This window comes from Protobothrops mucrosquamatus, unplaced genomic scaffold (assembly GCF_001527695.2).
Source record: "Protobothrops mucrosquamatus isolate PMUCROS unplaced genomic scaffold, P.Mucros_1.0 scaffold439, whole genome shotgun sequence".
NCBI lineage: Eukaryota > Metazoa > Chordata > Lepidosauria > Squamata > Viperidae > Protobothrops > Protobothrops mucrosquamatus.
Window position 1 is genome coordinate 158,734 of NW_015386763.1, and position 18,078 is coordinate 176,811.

The 18,078-nt window shown below is 37.9% G+C and overlaps 1 protein-coding gene across 1 annotated transcript in view; it reads right to left on the reverse strand.

The window, feature by feature from the left end:
* UBR5 (ubiquitin protein ligase E3 component n-recognin 5) overlaps positions 1-18,078 on the reverse strand; it is an 80,001-nt gene that overhangs the window by 13,428 nt on the left and 48,495 nt on the right. The window contains exons 31-47 of the mRNA XM_015816367.1: positions 16,268-16,394; positions 16,031-16,160; positions 15,762-15,922; positions 14,427-14,666; positions 12,016-12,139; positions 11,522-11,633; positions 10,835-10,966; positions 9,600-9,857; positions 9,076-9,344; positions 7,360-7,571; positions 6,916-7,146; positions 6,394-6,467; positions 4,939-5,111; positions 3,712-3,825; positions 2,263-2,480; positions 1,219-1,339; positions 1,036-1,134 (exon numbers count right to left, since the gene is read on the reverse strand). Coding sequence (XP_015671853.1) covers positions 1,036-1,134; positions 1,219-1,339; positions 2,263-2,480; positions 3,712-3,825; positions 4,939-5,111; positions 6,394-6,467; positions 6,916-7,146; positions 7,360-7,571; positions 9,076-9,344; positions 9,600-9,857; positions 10,835-10,966; positions 11,522-11,633; positions 12,016-12,139; positions 14,427-14,666; positions 15,762-15,922; positions 16,031-16,160; positions 16,268-16,394 — 2,795 coding nt within the window. The remainder of the gene's footprint in view (positions 1-1,035; positions 1,135-1,218; positions 1,340-2,262; positions 2,481-3,711; positions 3,826-4,938; positions 5,112-6,393; positions 6,468-6,915; positions 7,147-7,359; positions 7,572-9,075; positions 9,345-9,599; positions 9,858-10,834; positions 10,967-11,521; positions 11,634-12,015; positions 12,140-14,426; positions 14,667-15,761; positions 15,923-16,030; positions 16,161-16,267; positions 16,395-18,078) is intronic.

An 18,078-nucleotide genomic window follows, 5' to 3' on the forward strand; every position in this document is an offset into this window, starting at 1 on the left:
TGTTAGCAATGAAATTTAACCGTCTAAATAAATTTTTATATTCAAGAGAGCAATTCTCTCTATATATACCTGACTCAGTGGCTGGCCAAGTAAGTTTTCCTTTGCTTGTTACTACTGAGAGTTATATGCATTATATGGAAATGGGAGAAATGGACTTCTTGACTACAGCATCCTTGTTCTAGAAAATTCAAGACTATTTAGAGTTGTATAGTTTTCAATAATCCTAATACTGATTGTTATACCCCTTGGCAACTTAGCCAATGTCTAGGTTTCCTGAAGGTAGCTTAATGGTGTTTTGATATTGTTGACTGGTATTTCTTGATGAAATGCAGAATATGGCTTGATACGTTTATGCTGATTTGTTTTATTCACTGTCCAGCTTCCTCAGAGTTTCTAATTTAATTAACATCCTAACCAATTGTTAATACTGTGAAAAATACACATACACACACACCCTATAAAACCAGAATTCAGCTAGTCTCAGTGGCATTATCATCAGCAGTCTATCATCTCACTGATTTAAATTGGCTTTCAGCTTTGTTTCTGATGGCTAGATAACCGTTGTACTGTCCTTTACTATAGAACAATATTTTATTCTATCGCGTTTTTATTTAAAAGATAAACAATTTTACAACTTTTATTGGTAAATTTTTTTCTGACATAGAGAACTTTTGTATACATGTGTAGTCTGTGATACAAATCCCCCCAAATTCTTTTTCTAACACATTTTTTCTTTGGCTAACTTGTTTTAATGCTGATTATGTGGGTGTGCATATGCAGATTACTTACTTCAAAAAAAAAACAACCCAGATGTTTGTGGACTCCATTCAATATTACTTTCCATAATGTGGTGGAATCCATTATGGTGGATTTTGCTAATTAACCCACACAGAAATCTGGTAAATTTCTTTTACCTCCCTAAAGTCTACCTATTCTGTCTCTGAAACGATTTTGGATGCTGAAATGAAAAACAGGATATTCCACTACATGCCATCTTTTAAATCAAACTAAAATAAGAAAGATCAATTTCATTACCTCTAATGTTAAATCCCTAGACTGCTGATTTCTCAGCTTTTCCATTTCTCTGCGGAATTTTGATTCCTTCACTTCAAAACCACCTAATTCAGTCAAGATCTACAAAGATAATGTATGCATTAATAGAAGAAAAATCCCACAATACAACCAAGCAGCCCTTCAATTAACAAAACAAAAACATACCGATCCAGGTTCTGCTCCTACATCTTCCATGAATACTCTCCCAAATAACTCTAGAGAAAGACGCCAACGTCCAAGCAGCATATCATGAGAAATTACCATTCCCATGAAGCTACATTGTGGCCTGTAAACAAATATACAAACAACAAATCAAGAAGGCAATCCCTTTTATATACCCCCCAAATCTTTTTTGACAAGATTGATGAAACATTTTCCTACAAGCCAGATCAAGGAGTGTTTTAGCCCAAGCGAGACAATGAATAATATTTAAGAAATTACTATTCCTGCCACCCGGTTCAATGGCAAACAAAGCTGCAGTTCAAAATTGCTTGCCAAATCAAACCCAAACAGTGGAGAATCTCTTGTTGAAAATTCAACCAGTTCTTTTAACCTTTGCTTCCAAAGCCCATTCTAATAATTGCGTACTTAGCACTATCACTGAAGAAGGAAGAGAACCAATTAATCACGTAGACAGGAAAAAGAACAAACTAAGCAGGGAGCTTGTTTTATATTAATGATCATCTGCTGGCAGCTAATAATAAAGCATTTGCCTCTCTTTCTCAAAAACAATCTCTCCCTTCCTTTTCATATTCTCACAGATATACAATATGACTATGCATCCCGTGCTTCTCATAATCTCAATATTTCTCTATCCTCATACTTGTTTTTCTCTGCCGTTAAGTCTTGAATTCTCTGATGCTGGGATAAGTCTACTTTTCTTTAGAAATGTCTCACTTCAGCTTACCTTTTTCAATTCCTCCCAAGCCCAGTCTCTGTGCTGCTGCAGGAAGTTGCAGACCTTCTTTCTACACTGGAAAGACAGTAGGATCTACAACTTTCCAACAGGCACAGAGAGAAGTCTCTGTTATCATTCTGAAACTACACACTGGACTGCATAGGGATGCCCAGGAACAGTAGATGCCACGTGTTCTTCCTCTCTCTTTTTTGTTATCTAACTCAGCCTTCAACTCCCAGTATTCCTCAGCCAGAGAACTTCCGTAACTTCACTGTGAGTGACATCTTTACATCTTCTTTAAACAATGCTACCTGAAGGATGTTAGAGGAGGTCCTTCACTTTCAGTTAGTCCAATCTCTGCCAGTAAACTGCTTTTCAGTTGTGCTGCAAGATCGTGTGCGGACGGCCCCGGCTTTGAGCCTTCTGATTCTTCTGATGGCACATTTTGTTCTTCTTCTTTCTTCTGCCGATACTGCATGCTCATCACGTTTTTTAAGTTGGCTGCATAGGACATCTTGGTTGGAAGAATCTAAATGAAAAGGACATTAAAGTGCTTTTGAAATAATGCCATACACTTTCGGGACATATTCTTCAATGTGGTTCTGAAAAGTCCAATTTAGCCAGAGTTATGCGGATACCTAGCTCTGGGAAATGTGGAAGGAATGAAAAGAAAAGAGGATGACCAGGTGACCAAAAGATGGGTGTACTTAGTTACAATTGCAATAGTAAAACCTGCAAGACCAGGTTGGGAGCCAATCGTCATGGAGAAATCAATGTGGTTGCTAAGAGTCGACAGCAACTTGAATACACATAAGCACAATGGCATATTTCAAAATAGCATTTTGAAACCTATCAAAACCTATGTGTGATAGAAAGTACTTTTTTTCTACTCACAAGTGTTCCAGAAGTTGCTCCTCACAAGGAGATTGCAAGACAGAGTCGTCTTTGGCAGATTTTGAAAATGGGAGATGACAAAATAGCTATGCTGCACGAACCGCCATCAGTGGTTTAAAAGGACACTAAGTTTGCATACTTTCTTTTCTAATCATATTCAGAAATTGCTTATTAAGTAATTTACAATTATTAGAATCCTTTGGATCAACAAGGAAAGAATAAATAGTTTAAGAAAATAAGATTAAATTTTAGATTAAAAATATGTGTTATTATTTCTGGTAAATCTTAATGGACTTTTTATGACACCAGGGCTCAAATTATGGATATGTTTATAAAGTGATGGGACATGGTATGAAGCAATCATAGGTTGTAAATTAAGAGGTGAAAATATAGTAAAACTGTTTAACTTGTGATGAAGGTTGGAAGTCACTGCTTTATATATTCTTTTTCTTTACTATATTCTTACTTTTCTTTTTCTCTCTTTCTAGTCTGTAAATTTTTCCTTTCCGTTCTTCCGTTTTTAAACTCTTCTTTCTTTTATTTTGTGTTAGTTTTTACTATTGCAATTATACTCTTCAATAAAATTATTTTTAAAAAGAAATCAAAATCAACAAGGTAAAAACAACACGGCAGTACCTCCCATCAGAGTAACAATTATAAAGAACAAAAAGAAATTGTCTTCTAATCTTCTACGTCAAGGCAAGGTTCTCACGAGGTCAGGAAGTTAACAGAGAGTGCAGAATAGAGGAACGCACACACAGTGTTGCACTGATCTTTCTGGCACAATAGCAATGGCAAGAGAAAAAATAAGAAAGGGAAGGGGAAAAGGCTATATGAATTATATAATACACATAACAAATTCATACCTCGAGACAGTTTCTATCCATGGTCACTTCTAATAAACACTTCCCGCTATTGGCAGATGATGAATAGAGACCTTGACTTGGCCGACCAAACAAATCTTCTTTTCTAGCATTTGGCTGAAAAACAATTTATCCATGAATAACAATATTAGTGCTAACAGTGAAATAAATGTAACATCTTGATCATTTAACCAAAGGGTGGGGTGGTGGTACTGACATATCTTACTTCTGTTACAAATTTCTCCTGTGCTATTCTGCTTCATTCCATGGTTGAACCATAAATCAGAATCAATATTAAGGATAAATTCAAGCTGGATTTCAAATTAGTTTGAAGCCAGCTTCACAGTCCTATTTAATAATATATTCTGGTTGTCATTAATTAGCCATAAGTGAGGTGAAGCATACAATTGTAGTCTGGATTCCCTACATCTGCATGCTTCCCAGAAAGTAGAGGAATAAATTAGATGGAAGATGGAACAACCACTCAATAAAACTCATTCTGGAAGATATTCCACATGGGTTTGCCCAATCCGGTATCATCTGAGTAGAAATAGGATTCTCTGACATTCCCCACCACCACTCTCCCTCAATCATACCACTACAGCCTAATTATCTTCAAATATACCCAGTTATGAGGTTGCTGGGTTCTCCAGGCCTTAACCGATCTGAATTAAACAGGTTGTGTTAGCTCTGAAACTGCAGGCACACACTGCACATGAACATTTTGTGTTGAATTTATCCTCAGGCGAGATACAGATCACAAAGCCCAGATACAAGGAAAAATGATCAATCTTTTCCATTTGTGTCATTGTCTAACTGCCTGGAAGATAAGCTGCTAATGTTTCTTTTAAAGAATTTTGTAAAGAAGTTTGCCTTTATGCAGATGGGTTAATATGTATGAAAGCAGATAGAATGTTGGAGATAGCATCAAAAATGTGATTGTGTACACACATAATTAAAGTTCATACAAAAGTGATGTAAATATTAAAAAACACTAATATATGTTGGTTTGTCTGGCCTGCTGTTGAGGTTATCTGTGCATGCTTGATTCCTCTTGCTATTAAGAATGCCAGAATGGTCTTCCACGTTTCAACAAAAGTACTATTGAAATGATAGATCTTGGGGAGGGAAAAGACATTTTATGTCACCCAATATGCTTCTGATCTCTCAACCTGTAAAGGCCACAACAGTAACATAACACATCAAGTAAATGTTCTTAGCCAAGGTTACCTGTAACAGATGAGGCTGGTCTGCCAGAGGGATGGCCTCCGCTAGAGGAACTTCAAAAGGATTAGGTGGAATACAGCCCAAGAATGTCATAGAATCTGATCGACGGAAGAATGGGTGATTCTGGCCTGTTTCAGCTGGAAGGGAGTCCTCATCCTTGTCATTAAGTGTAGTACCTGGAAAGCAGAAATGTGAAGGAGGGAAAACCATTCAATTTTGGAATTGAATTTTGGAATACTTGGAAATAGCTAATTATAACTAATTATTGATATTTTGTAATCATCTATCAATGTGCATTACTATTTTGATACACAGTTCTCTTTCTTCTTGCATTTCTTTACTATTTCCCCCCAAAAATATGTTCTATTAGCGATAAATTTCTTCTAGATAATTTCCTTCCCTTTTTCATACACCAAGGTTGGTTAAATGTCTATGGAGATTCTCAGTCATCCAAGTCATAGTTATCCCAAAGGTGCTTTTTCACAAGGCAACTGGACATTTCACTTCTCATCCAAGAAGCTTCTTCAGCTCAAGGATGGTTTGAACACCAGTAGGCACAGTTATCAAGATCTTATTTCTTTTCATAATGAACACGTATCTCCCAGGCGACAAATTGTTGTTGTTGCTGCTGTTATTAATATTAATATTAATAGCATATTATTACTTCTAACTCATAGTCAACTGAGTTTTTCAAATTCTATGCCCCTAAAAGGTGAGAGGTTCGATTAAGAATATGTAGGCTGATCACATAGGAAGACCTTGGAATACAGATAAAAGTGAACATTGGAGTCTAGGAAAATGAATTTCCAAAGTTCTGGCTTAATCCATCAGAGATTCCATTTCCCCATATTTTAAGTGAAGAAACACTCTGCATGAACAACCAGGACTTAAGTCTGTAGTTATTCCCATCATGCTCTGCAAAATTAATTTTTCTGAAAGTAAGAGAGTGAAGGAGCATAGTAAGATGCTCATCCATGCATATTAATATTATTCTTTCCAAAAGGGGAAAAAATCCAAACCAGTAAATGTGGATATAGGAGACAACAAACTTCCATTACTTCTGTAAAGTTAGATGCTTGGAAATTACCTATGGTTGCTAAATGATCGTGTGTCAGTCTGTATTTGCGCAAAACATCACTAAAAATGTTTTTTCCTTTAGTGAAACAACATAATTTCATTCACTACAATAATATGTCTCAATACTTATACAAAAATGACAATACATTATGAGATGACTGTTTTTATTTTTGAACTGTAATTCTACTATGCTAAATGGAATAATTAAATTATTTCTAAAAACAGTTTATTTTTAATTTATTTAATTTAATTTATTTCTAAAAATAATTTATTAATCTTAACAATAAGATTCTTAATCCTCAAAACAAGTCCTTAAGGCGTGCAAGGTATAAGTAAGTCTCCATTCATTTTCTTTGCTCCCCAAGCCATATTAATACTAACTTTGATTTGTATCATCATCATTTTCATGTTCTGAATCCTCATTGTCCAGGCCAAGTTCCAAAAGCTCTCGAGTCCTAAACAACAACAACAAAAGGTTCCATTTTAGCTAGCCAAGAGTAAAATTCAGCAAGCTCTGTCAGATCTCTGTCAGAACAATAAATCCAGAAATCAGTATTTCCAAGCTGTGATTAGCCATTGTTATTAGAAAGTGGACTACAACTGTAACCCAAGAATCCCAGGAAGTATTCTACTTTCAAATGAAAACCTATGTATAAACAATTTAAGATGATACAGTTATGACAGTTTCTCAAAAATCTTTCAATATAAAGGGAAAGACGCTTGCCTTATTTGTGAATTAAGTGCATCTGTTAATCTTATAAAAATATAATTATATAATTATGTATGTCTGCCACAAATGCATGATATATCCTAAAATATGTATTTAACCTTAAGGAAAGATAAAGGAAGAAATACAACTTGCTGCTCAACTAGCTAGTTGTCTATTATTGATCTGGTTTCTACCTCTTCCGTTCCAGCTGAGGCGTATCCAAAGTTGTTTGTTGGTTCATTGCTTTAATCCAATAAATGAGAGCTTGAAAGACATATGCTACATGTTTCAGTGAGCAGACATCCAAAACTGGAAGAACATCAGAATGCTCATCATTATGGGAACGCATCAAGGAGAGGGCATAATTCAAGAAATCTCCCCTTGCAGACATCATCCCCTGTCGAGCACTGAGCAGTGTAGCACGCCTGCAATTATAAGAAGTATCACACATTCTACAATTGCTGAATTTATGTAGAAAAATCACGGTTAAGTCCAAAATAGTATCACTTAGTTAGCATAATATGACCATACTATAATAAAAGTTATACGTCTGCATATAAATTGCTGCTCTGAGTTTTTTGGCACAAGCATATTACTTATAGAGTTGATGTTTTTTTAACATACTATTGTTAACATACCGTCTACCCTCCAAAGTCCTTAGGCTGGCTTCTTCACGTGCTGTCATCCTCTCTCTCCGGGTTGAGTTCTGGGATGCATGAAGAGGATGGTTTGGATGGCCAGGATCTCCAGCAGAGGCAAGTGCAGATCCATACCGCAGCTGAGCTTCGGTGGAGTCCATAATGCTCACCATCCAATTCCAAGTGGGAATCAGTTTGTCTTCAACGTAATTCTAAAAACAATATTATTACCCATTTGTTACACACAAATAATACAGATAAATAATAATTTTCCTAATAATATTTCTTTTTTACATTTCTGGAAGCACTGGATCACTTCTCAAATTTTCCTTTGATTAACTTCCCGATTTACAAGCAGCCATTTATCATATTTTTGGCCAACCAAGAAACCAGAGATTGGAAAGAAGTATAAGGAATCTCTAACTGCAGTTTAAATCTGAACCACAGATCCAGTCTGAAATCCCATGCCAGGTTTTCAGTTCCCCTCTTCCACCCCAGACACACACACAAATGTAAGCCTCCTGCTAAGATTTTACCCTTTGAAATGCAACAGTGAGTGCAAAGTAGCAAAAGAAGAACAATGACTGGAAATGTTTGTCAAGCATTCTTTGTCATTCAATCATTCTGACTGAAAGACCTTAGGGCTTATGCTTCCAAAAAGTTTTCAAAATAGGTATGCAAAACTGTTGGCAGAATGGGGGTGACTGAAACAAACTAAGTAAATTGCAGGTGCTAGAGAGCACAGCCTGGTGCAAGGAATGTCCCTTGTTAATAATGAGTAGCATCTTTAGCAAGCTGCCTGATTGTCTCCCTATCAGCACATGTATTTTCCTCTGCACAGTTACAGACCATGGAGTCCTACAATTATCTACATCAGTCTGCCTTTGATTTCTGTCATCCTTTGCCATTTTGCAGAGCTGAAAAGTAGAAGACAGCGATACCTTTTAGTTCAGTGATGGCGAACCTTTTAGAGACCGAGTGCCCAAAAACTGGCCCCACCCCCCTGCCCCGCCCCACCTCACCCTGCCTGCCCGCAGGGCCACTCACCACCTCCAGGGCCCGCCGCAGATCACCCAGGCAGCCCAGCAGCGCCACGGCAGCCACGCCCTCTGCCCACGCCCCGCAGCATCAACTGTGCACGTTGGGGCGTGAGGGCAGAGTCTTGTCTACGCTGCCTGGCTGCCATGTCCTTGGCTGCGCTGCTCCGCGTGGGCCACGCTCAGGGGCAACTCTCCTCCAGGGAGGCTGCTGGTGAGGGGGTCGTGGGCGGAGGCAAGGCTGGGGCAACAGCATGTGTGCCCACAGAGAGGGCTCCGAGTGCCGCTTCTGGCACCCGTGCCATAGGTTCGCCACCACTGGTCTAGTTATTTGAATGAGCCAAATGTATGTGGGAAGGTTTAGGATCATGTATTGTGTGCATGCTTGTATTTGGGCATGTCCATTGCTGGTATATGGATCCAACCTATTTTGGCAGAGCTTTAGGAATTTCTCAGCTATAATGCAGGGAGGAAATTCCTCCCATTATTTCAAAACAAGGCAAGATGCATATAGAGCAAATAAGAAAAATAGTAATAAGAGGCAAGTAAATAGATATTGACCAAATGGGTAACTATTTACTGAGAAAAGGAGTTATGAGTTGGAATGAGAAAAGGGCAGATTTTTATTTTTTAAAATATATATATATATATAGCTAGAAATCAGCATACTGCATTGTACCTGTAAATTCACAGCATCCTGGTATGTCAGCTTCACTGCAGCTGGGATTTGGGAGTATACCAAATGATTGTATTTGGGAATTAGTCCCATAAGATCTGATATTTGTCGTATCACAATACTGTACGCCCTTGCCAAACTGCTTGCGGATGTTAGGTAGCTGCTAGCATTGCTCGCTTCAAGAGCTGCGGCTGCGGCTGCTGCACTGGTACTGATGGTTCCGCTCCGACGCAGGTTGGATGGATCAATATAAATTAAGCCTGCTGAACTAGCTAAAGGGAGGGAAAATAAAGAGCATTCTGGGAGGAAGAAATAGACAAAAGCAAACCCAAGTATTTATACCAAAGCACAACCTGCTTGTAAGCGGCTCTTAAACAATAGAAAGTACCACATGACAGGTAAAAGATAATTCTGCAGGATGACGCCACGTAAAAATTTGCACCCACATTAACAAACATCAAAAAAAACAACCTAGTGAATCAGAAAATGTCAGAATAGGAATTTAAAAAAAAAGAGTTTTGAGATACCTGCTGGAGCAGAGGTACTAGATGGCGCAGTGCTAGTGGTCCTCTGATTCTGGGTGTTGCGTACAGCCCACTGCATGGAGCGGGGGGCCTGGGCTGCCCCATTAGCATGAGAGCTGCTTGTTGTCCGCTCTAGGGGCTCATCCAGCATAAAGGTTTCTTGCTCTATGTCATCACTCTGGCTGCTGCTGCTGTCTGAATCACTGGTATCATTTGACTGAGAGTCATCCTCAGAAAAAAAAGCTGGTACGCTACTAGCTCCTATGAAAAAAAAACATATACCCAAAAGTTGATTGCTTCACATTTTTAGGAAGGAGCAAATCTTCTAAGGGCAATTTAATGGGTTTCTAAAGCAAAGACAAGCCACTCAATTGAACAATTGAACTTCAGTCCCACTAGCTTCAGTGAGTATTTTTAGTGATATCAAATCACTGAAGTCCAACATCAGGAGAATACATGCTGCCCAATTTCAACTGACCAAGCCTCATTTGCTCCAATTAGATCAGGGGTAGTCAACCTTGGCTCTTTTATGACTCGTGGACTTCAACTCCCAGAATTCCTGAGCCAGCTAAGCTGGCTCAGGAATTCTGGGAGTTGGAGTCCACGAGTCATAAAAGAGCCAAGGTTGACTACCCCTGAATTAGATTGACCTTGTTTGGAAAACCGGAAATTCCTATTTCCAGCATGTATGATGAAGTCTTTATTTTAAAAAATATAACAAAAGAAAACACTCTGTTTTTGCATACCTTACAACGTACAATTTATTTTTGCATTTATATTCAATTTTCTAGTATAAGGAATATACTAGAGGCCACAGGGCATATATAGATAATATGCAGACAAAATATCTCTCCACTTTTCAAACAATCTAATTTAAAGCAATTCTTATTCAGTGTCTTCAGGGCATCCTTATACCCTAGATAATATTCAGACAAAATCTCTCTCCACTTTTCAAACGATCTAACTTAAAGCAATTCTTTATTCAGAGTCTTCAGGGCATCTTTTTATACTAGATAATATGCAGACAAAATATCTTTCCACTTTTCAAACAATCTAATTTAAAGCAACTCTTATTTGGAATCTGTGGGGCATCTTTTTACCCTAGATAATATGCAGACAAAATATCTCTCCACTTTTTAAACAATCTGTCAAACGTAAAGCAACAGTTACCCTGATTTTTTTTCAATGTACTGTATTGGCATATCCCAAGAAAATGAAGCCAACACAAAACACATTACCTGCTTCTGATCCTGCCGTAGCTGCGGTGACAACACTTCTGCGCCCACTAGCATTATCCTGGTTGCTGTGATTACTCTCACTGTCACTCTCAGTTTCTGCTGCTGCTAGTAAGTCCAATTCCATATCGCTTCCTAAAGGTAAGTATAATGAAATGTATGTAACTATTTTAACACTGTATTTCAGATTACAAAATAATTCAGATTCTTCAAAACAAACCTAGTTTAAAACCACACCCACTATTTACCATCACACTGGAAATTTGTGTATTTCTTCCACTGTGTTTCACCGTGTTTTGCTTGTAATAAGAGGAGTTCTCTTAACCCTAGCTGAACAGGCTGGAGAGGTGCTGTATGGTAAAATATGACCTTTTCAATGCTTTTGATAGATATGCACGTTGCATTATTATTTGTACCACTTTTGTGATGAAGTAAGATGAATTGTGGACTCTACTGCGTTAAAATAAAAGATAGGAACATTTTGCAATCTTTTATTGAAGAAATGAAATAAATATGAAAGGTCAGTTCTTATTAACTTATAATAGGACTAATACAAGGATAATTTATGCTGCACTTTAACACACTTGCTAGAAAGTAAACCTCAATGAAAATGTTAGGGCATTCTTTGGGTAACCGCGAACAAGGCCATATCTGTGCCTAGCCTCAACCAAAGGCAGAGATAAAGCATACCATCTTCATCATGTTCATCATGCTGGCCTTCGGCTTCCGCATTTTCCTCACCATGTTCTTCTTGTTCATCATGGTGATCTTCTTCTCCTGCAACTCCTTCAACTACTTCAACCTGGCATGAAAGAGTATTATATTAAGTCACACATATTATGACCTACAACTTACTGTATATATAAAACTGACCTTTATGGATAATTTATACGTATTTTTTATTATGTTCAAGAACTGCCAAACAGAATTCCCCAAAGCAAAGAGAAATGAAATGCAGACAATAGGTCAGACTGTTCTTTTTAGAGCCCAGAATACTTAGAAGTCAACAGGACAATGTTTCTAGTATTCCATATTGTTCTCTACAAATTTAGATGTGTTTATGCAGGACAGTTCTAACTTTACAGGCAAAAGTGTGCATGCTTACAAAATTCACATTCTTCTAAACCAGTATTTATTTTGAAATACATAATACACTGTGTATTGAAAACAATTACAATAATAACCTCTTCCACATCTGCTGACACAATATCATCTTGTTCTTCGTCTCTGCCACGAACTGGCTGAGACTGACTGATCCGTCTCTGCTGTGGATTCCTAATGATATAGGAGGACTGTGACTGACTGGAACTGAAAAGAGAAGGGAGAAGAACGCCTTTTAAAAATACAAACACAAAGCAATGGTAAAAATAATTTTAATATCAAAAATGAAACAGATCAATGAAAAGTAAATTTTCTATAACTATTTTTATTACCTAACCGACTTTATATGCCTGCCCAAACTCTGGTGAGTTAACAAACTGGAAAACATTTTTTAGAAAATTAAAACCAATAAAGCACTGTTGGAGACACTTAGCAAATTTCTAATCAAAAACAAGATGGGTTCACCCCACAACTTCACTCAATGTCCAGGGGAAGCCCAGAAAGTCGGAGTCATCCAAATCAAAGAGGGGTATAATCATTTAATCTCCAAAGAATCTGCTTCTTCTGTTTAGATTGCAAAAATTCACTGGTTCTCAAACTGGGCTGGGGACTGTGAGCAACTTTGATGGTGACAGAGTTGCAAATTATTTTTGATAATTGGACAGAGTTCCAGTTATGTTCAATCTGATTATGCCACCCTATTTCCAACAACCAGTGTCTGCTGAGTCTTCCCTCCAGTGCTCTCATTGTGAAGCCACAATAAGAGAGCTAGGGCTGAAGCACTGTCCCAGTCCTGGGATGGAAGTTGAGCATCCCAGCATATGTTAAACATGTCACTCAAACTGCGTGTTTCCATTTGGCCCTCTTTCACAAACAAGAACCAGGAAGCAGAACAAAGAATACTGCTCTTTGGTTTTCTCTCCTTTGCACACTTGGACTGTAGGAAAACAAAGCCATGTTTTTCTTTCTCAAAAGACAATAAAAAAGAACAAATAGAGAAGAAAACCTGTGGCGCTTTTCCAAGCATTGGGTCTTTGGATAAGGTATACGCCTTATCTTGGTGAAATGAATGCCAAGGTAGCTTGGAAGAGGTCCAATTAGGTTGGCAGGTTGTTCTACCAGGCAAGTTCTGAAAAGCCTTTTTAGGATCCAGTTTTGGAGCTAAGGAAGCAGCACAAGTGGGCAGCAACAACCACGGCTGGGGTTCCTTTTTTGCAGCAGTCAAATAAGCAAACCAATGGTTCACTATAAGCCAGTTTTGCCAAAAACTGTATTAAAAAGGCAGCTTTCAGCAAAACTATTGTAAAATGCAGGTACGTGACTGCAGCCATAAATGTGGGCCAGTTGCTAAGTGTCCAACATCATAGCTTTCTCAAAGATTAAACGTTTGCAAATGCTGCTGAATTTTTTGCTGTTCCCCCTGTAAATTGTCAAAGTCCCACGAAGAAGCCGTGCTATCTGCAATTAACAATACCTAGATCAGTGGCTTTTCTACACCACAGCCCTTCTTTTAAATGCCTTTTGTGGCCAAGACTTAAGATTTGTAAGGGGGGGGGCTGTGATGACATCACGGCCCCCCAGAGGTCCGCAGACCACAAGCTGAAGACCACTGCCTAAATTATCAATTAAGAGGCAGCCTTTGTGAATTTGACATCCTCCAGTTTGGTTGGACCTTTTTTCCCATAATTCCTAGCTAGTCACTGGGACTACAATTCCCAGCCAAGCTAGCTTAGCCCCAGATTGGGGGATGCTACACATGTCTAGTTTAATGAAGAGAAGGATGAGGGGGGACATGATAGCAGTGTTCCAATGCCTCAGGGGCTGCCACAAAGAAGAGGGAGTGAAGCTATTTTCCAAAGTGCCTGAAGGCAGGACAAGAAGCAACAGAGGAAAACTAATCAAGGAGATATGCAACCTAGAACTAAAGAGAAACTTCCTGACAGTTAGAACAATTAACCAGTGGAACAACCTGCCTCCAGAAGCGGTAAATGCTCCAACACTGGAAGTTTTTAAGAAGAGACTGGACAGCCATTTGTCTGAAATGTTATAGGGTTTCCTGCCTGAGCAGGGGGTTGGACTAGATTACCTCCAAGGTCCCTTCCAACTTTATTATTATTATTATTATTATTATTCATGTGACCGGGGGGAACATTGGAACTGAGTCTTAAGCACCCCAGGGAAGCCCATCGTAATTTCAAGCAGTCACTAAGTACTAGTCAAAAGTCGAGGAATTACCTGTGGGATCCTCAGCTATGCTGTCCTTTTAAAATATATAGAAACTATTGTTTTGGACTCTTCATTTATATCACACTGGTGAACCAAGCCTTTTACTGTTTGCTTGTACGCGTTCATACAGGGTTTTTTTTTTTTGGAGGGTGGGGTGTGATTTGTTACTTTAAAGTAAACTCACCTGCACCAAAGACAACCTGACAAAGAGCATATGGCATTGCATTTAGAAGAATGTAATCATAATAAGCTACATGTTGGACATTACCTGCTGGACTGGTCAGAAGATGGCCGTGGAGGAAGAGGTTCTACTGAGAACAGCTCTTCACTGCCTTGCATGGCATCTATACTTGTGCTTGCCAATGTAAAAGGTGCTGTAGGACGTGCAATACCCATCCTAACTGGGATAATGAGGGACTCTGCTACATTGCATAATTCCTCTACAGCATAAGGTAATAAAGCTTGGAATACACGCTTACATTTTCCAATTGGCTGCGGAATAAAGTTGCTGGAAAAGAGTTGGGAAAGGGAAAAGGAAATCATCTATTAATTCACAAGGGACCAAAATATACAAAACATATAAATCAAGACTATTCTTATTTAATGCTTTTGCTGCACATGTAATTACAGAAATTTCTCCTTACATGTATAGTCCATGGTCAAGCTGTATCTCCTCCCACAATGCTGCAAAAAAAATCCTTTTGAAAAAAAAATGTGTCAAAGCCCTGATCAGGTCTCACAATGAGTACTGAATTGTTCTCATATTATCCAGAATTAATTAGTATCTAGCATTCTGTTTCCCAAATTAGTCACTTCTCTAATTAAATAAATGTCTCCCTCCTTAAATTCTGGCTTCCTGCTTACTCCAGTGTGATACTCATCCTTATTTAAATCCCTCTATGACTTTGCTCCATCTCCTCTTCTATCCTTCTATGTAAACACCATGCAAAATGAAAAACAGTAAGAATAGCAAAATATTTAAATAGAATATGCCTTTCTGTCTTAATTCACCCCATGGAGCAGTTTGTTCAGCTCTTGTTAAGAAGATGGATAATTTCTCCAATACCCGTACTTATAGATCTGACAAGTATTAAAAGTACTACTGTATTGTTTTAAAGATGGATGGATGGATGGATGGATGGATGGATGGATGGATGGATGGATGGATGGATGGAAGTACAAACCATGGCAACATATGTCACTAGATATGATGCCAAATTATTTCCATCAATAAACACTTTAATACACTGTCTTTAAAATAGTAAGGATCAGGTAAGGATCAGAGGCATAACATGCTACATTTCCATCTAATTTATACAACCAAACCAGCTGTCAGGCAGACAGCTTAAAGCTAATGGAAATTATGATTATATTTTCTTAATTGCTCCCATTTTGAGAACAGCTAGTGAGTCACAGGTTTTCCATGTGAAAGGGACATTTATTCACAAAACACAGATGGCCATTCTCTGTTCTTTTATACTGAACTGAAGCTTGAGGTTCATATTAAAAAACTACATGAATCGATATATAATATAAAAATACAGTAACAGTATTCACCCTAATGTTAATCTAAGTAAAGATTTTTTAAAAAAATAGAACTCACTTTTTCTTTTTTGAGGAAGCCATTTCCACACTAAGAATTACAAAAACTCTAGCTACAGAACGCAGAAACCGCATTGTAACAGAAATTGCTTCTTCTCTGCGACCTGGGGTGTACTTGTTTTGCAATTCTTTGACAAGTGTCCCCAGCAAAGTATCTAAAAGCTAAAGAAAACAACTGTCACATCACAGTTTAGATTTGCAAATTATTATATGAACTTCTAATTGAAAAAGAAAACTGGCACTATGTCTATCAAAAAACACCCGCCTTACCAAAATATCTGCTGTACATTTCACAATGAGACAATGCGTAAAACAATCCAGCCGAATAGTACCACTTTGCTGATTAAGATAAACTTGTTCTTCAGGCAAAAGGTGACCAATTCTACTGCTTGCACTAAGACTTGGAAAAAAGGGGAAAAAAAGAGGAAAAAGAGAATAAAATGTAGTTGCATGTCTTTGATACAAAGCAAATTTTCAAATAAACTGAAACATGCTATCAATACACACGGGTCTTTGTTCTCCTGTGAGCCAAACATGATCATAGATTTCAATGCATTCCAGTCTTGTAAAACCCGTTCCAAGGCAAGCTGTGCAAATCGCGGCGGTTCTAAATCATGATCAGGCATATCTGAATCTAAAATACAAATAAAGGAAGATTTCAATAGTTTTTCCAGAATGGAATATTCTTTGCCATTATCAGATATGGCTTATGTCAACAAGTTTGGGGATCTTAGGGAAATGAAAACTTGTTCAGATGGCTACATTGTTAAATATTGCTACTTTTATTATATCTTTTTTTTAAACGGCTTACTTTTTATTGTTAAGCCACCCAGAGTCACTTTGTGAGATAGTCAGTTAAATAAATGTGAGAAATAAAAGTCCTTCCAGTTTGGTAAGCTTGCAAGTATGAATTGAACTGCTCAGGAAATCAGGAAAGTTACATGGTTAAATCTGCTGCTACATTCTCTCACAAACTTCCCTTCCATTTTTAGAATAGAATAAAGCTGGAAGGGATCTTGGAGGTCTTCTAGTCCAGCCCCCTGCTCAAGCAGGAGAACCTACACCATTTCAGACAAGTGACGTTCTAGTCTCTTCTTAAAAACCTCCAGTGATGGAGCGCCCACGATTTCTGAAGGCAAGCTGTTCCACTGGTGAATTGTCCTCACTGTTAGGAAGTTTCTCCTTAATTCCAGGTTGCTTCTCTCTTTGATTAGTTTCCAACCATTATTTCTTGTCCTGCCCTCTGGTGCTTTGGAAAATAATTTGACACCCCTCAAATTATTCTGCTATCATGTCCCTCCTATTTCTTATTTTCTTTAGAATAATCAAACCCAAGTCCTGCAGCCATTCTTCATATGTTTTAGTCTTCAGGCCTTTGATCATCTTAGTTGCTTTTCTCTGAACTTTTTCCAAAGTCTCAACATCTTTTTTGTCGTATGGTGACCAAAATTGATTGTATTCGAGATGTGGTCTTACTACAGCTTTGTAAAGAGGTACTACTACTTTGTGTGATCTTGATTCTATGCCTCTGTTTATACAACCCAGGATTGTATTAGCTTTTTTGGCTACTGCTGCACACTACTGGCTCATAGTCAAGTGATCGTCCAAGGTCCCTCTCACAGTTGCTGTTTTTGAGCCAGGTCTCGCCTACTACTTTTACCTACTATTAGGTTGAAAGAGAGTCTGGAGAAACCACTATAAAATAATTTTCGAAACAATTAAATAAAATACTCCACTCTTTTCTATGAGGAGGGCAAAAACACCGAATTAGTGAAAATAGTATTACTTTGATGCCTTCCCTGTCCCAAACCAGAAAGAGCTTTCCCAATAAGTGACCAGCATTCTGTTATGTTTGGGGCTTAGAGACATCTATAGATGGGATATGTATTTTCTCATTCATATAGAATTGCTTTTGCATTTTGAGAGTTGGTGAATTAAAGAACAAAATGGATGCCTTAAGTATTGCAGATGCTTAGGCTTCCCATTTCACATCTTAAAATTCTTTCAATCTCTCCAAATCAGAGGGTAATCTTATCAATTTGGAGTGGACCTTCAAAAAAATTGATTCAGTTTACAGAAGTGGTATATTCCTAAACTAGAAAGATGATGGGAGAAGGAAATATTAAGATAGGAAAGGGAAGATGTGGAAATACAACATATAAATAGCTAGGTTCATCCTAAGTAAGGCAGGAAAAGAATGGAAAGAGAAGCCTGGAATAGCTAATATAATAGTATTTATATTATATATTAGTCCTCCTCTTTATGTGTCCTGGGAAATTTTTGAAGGGAAGACTATAACAGAAAATTTTGTAAATCGC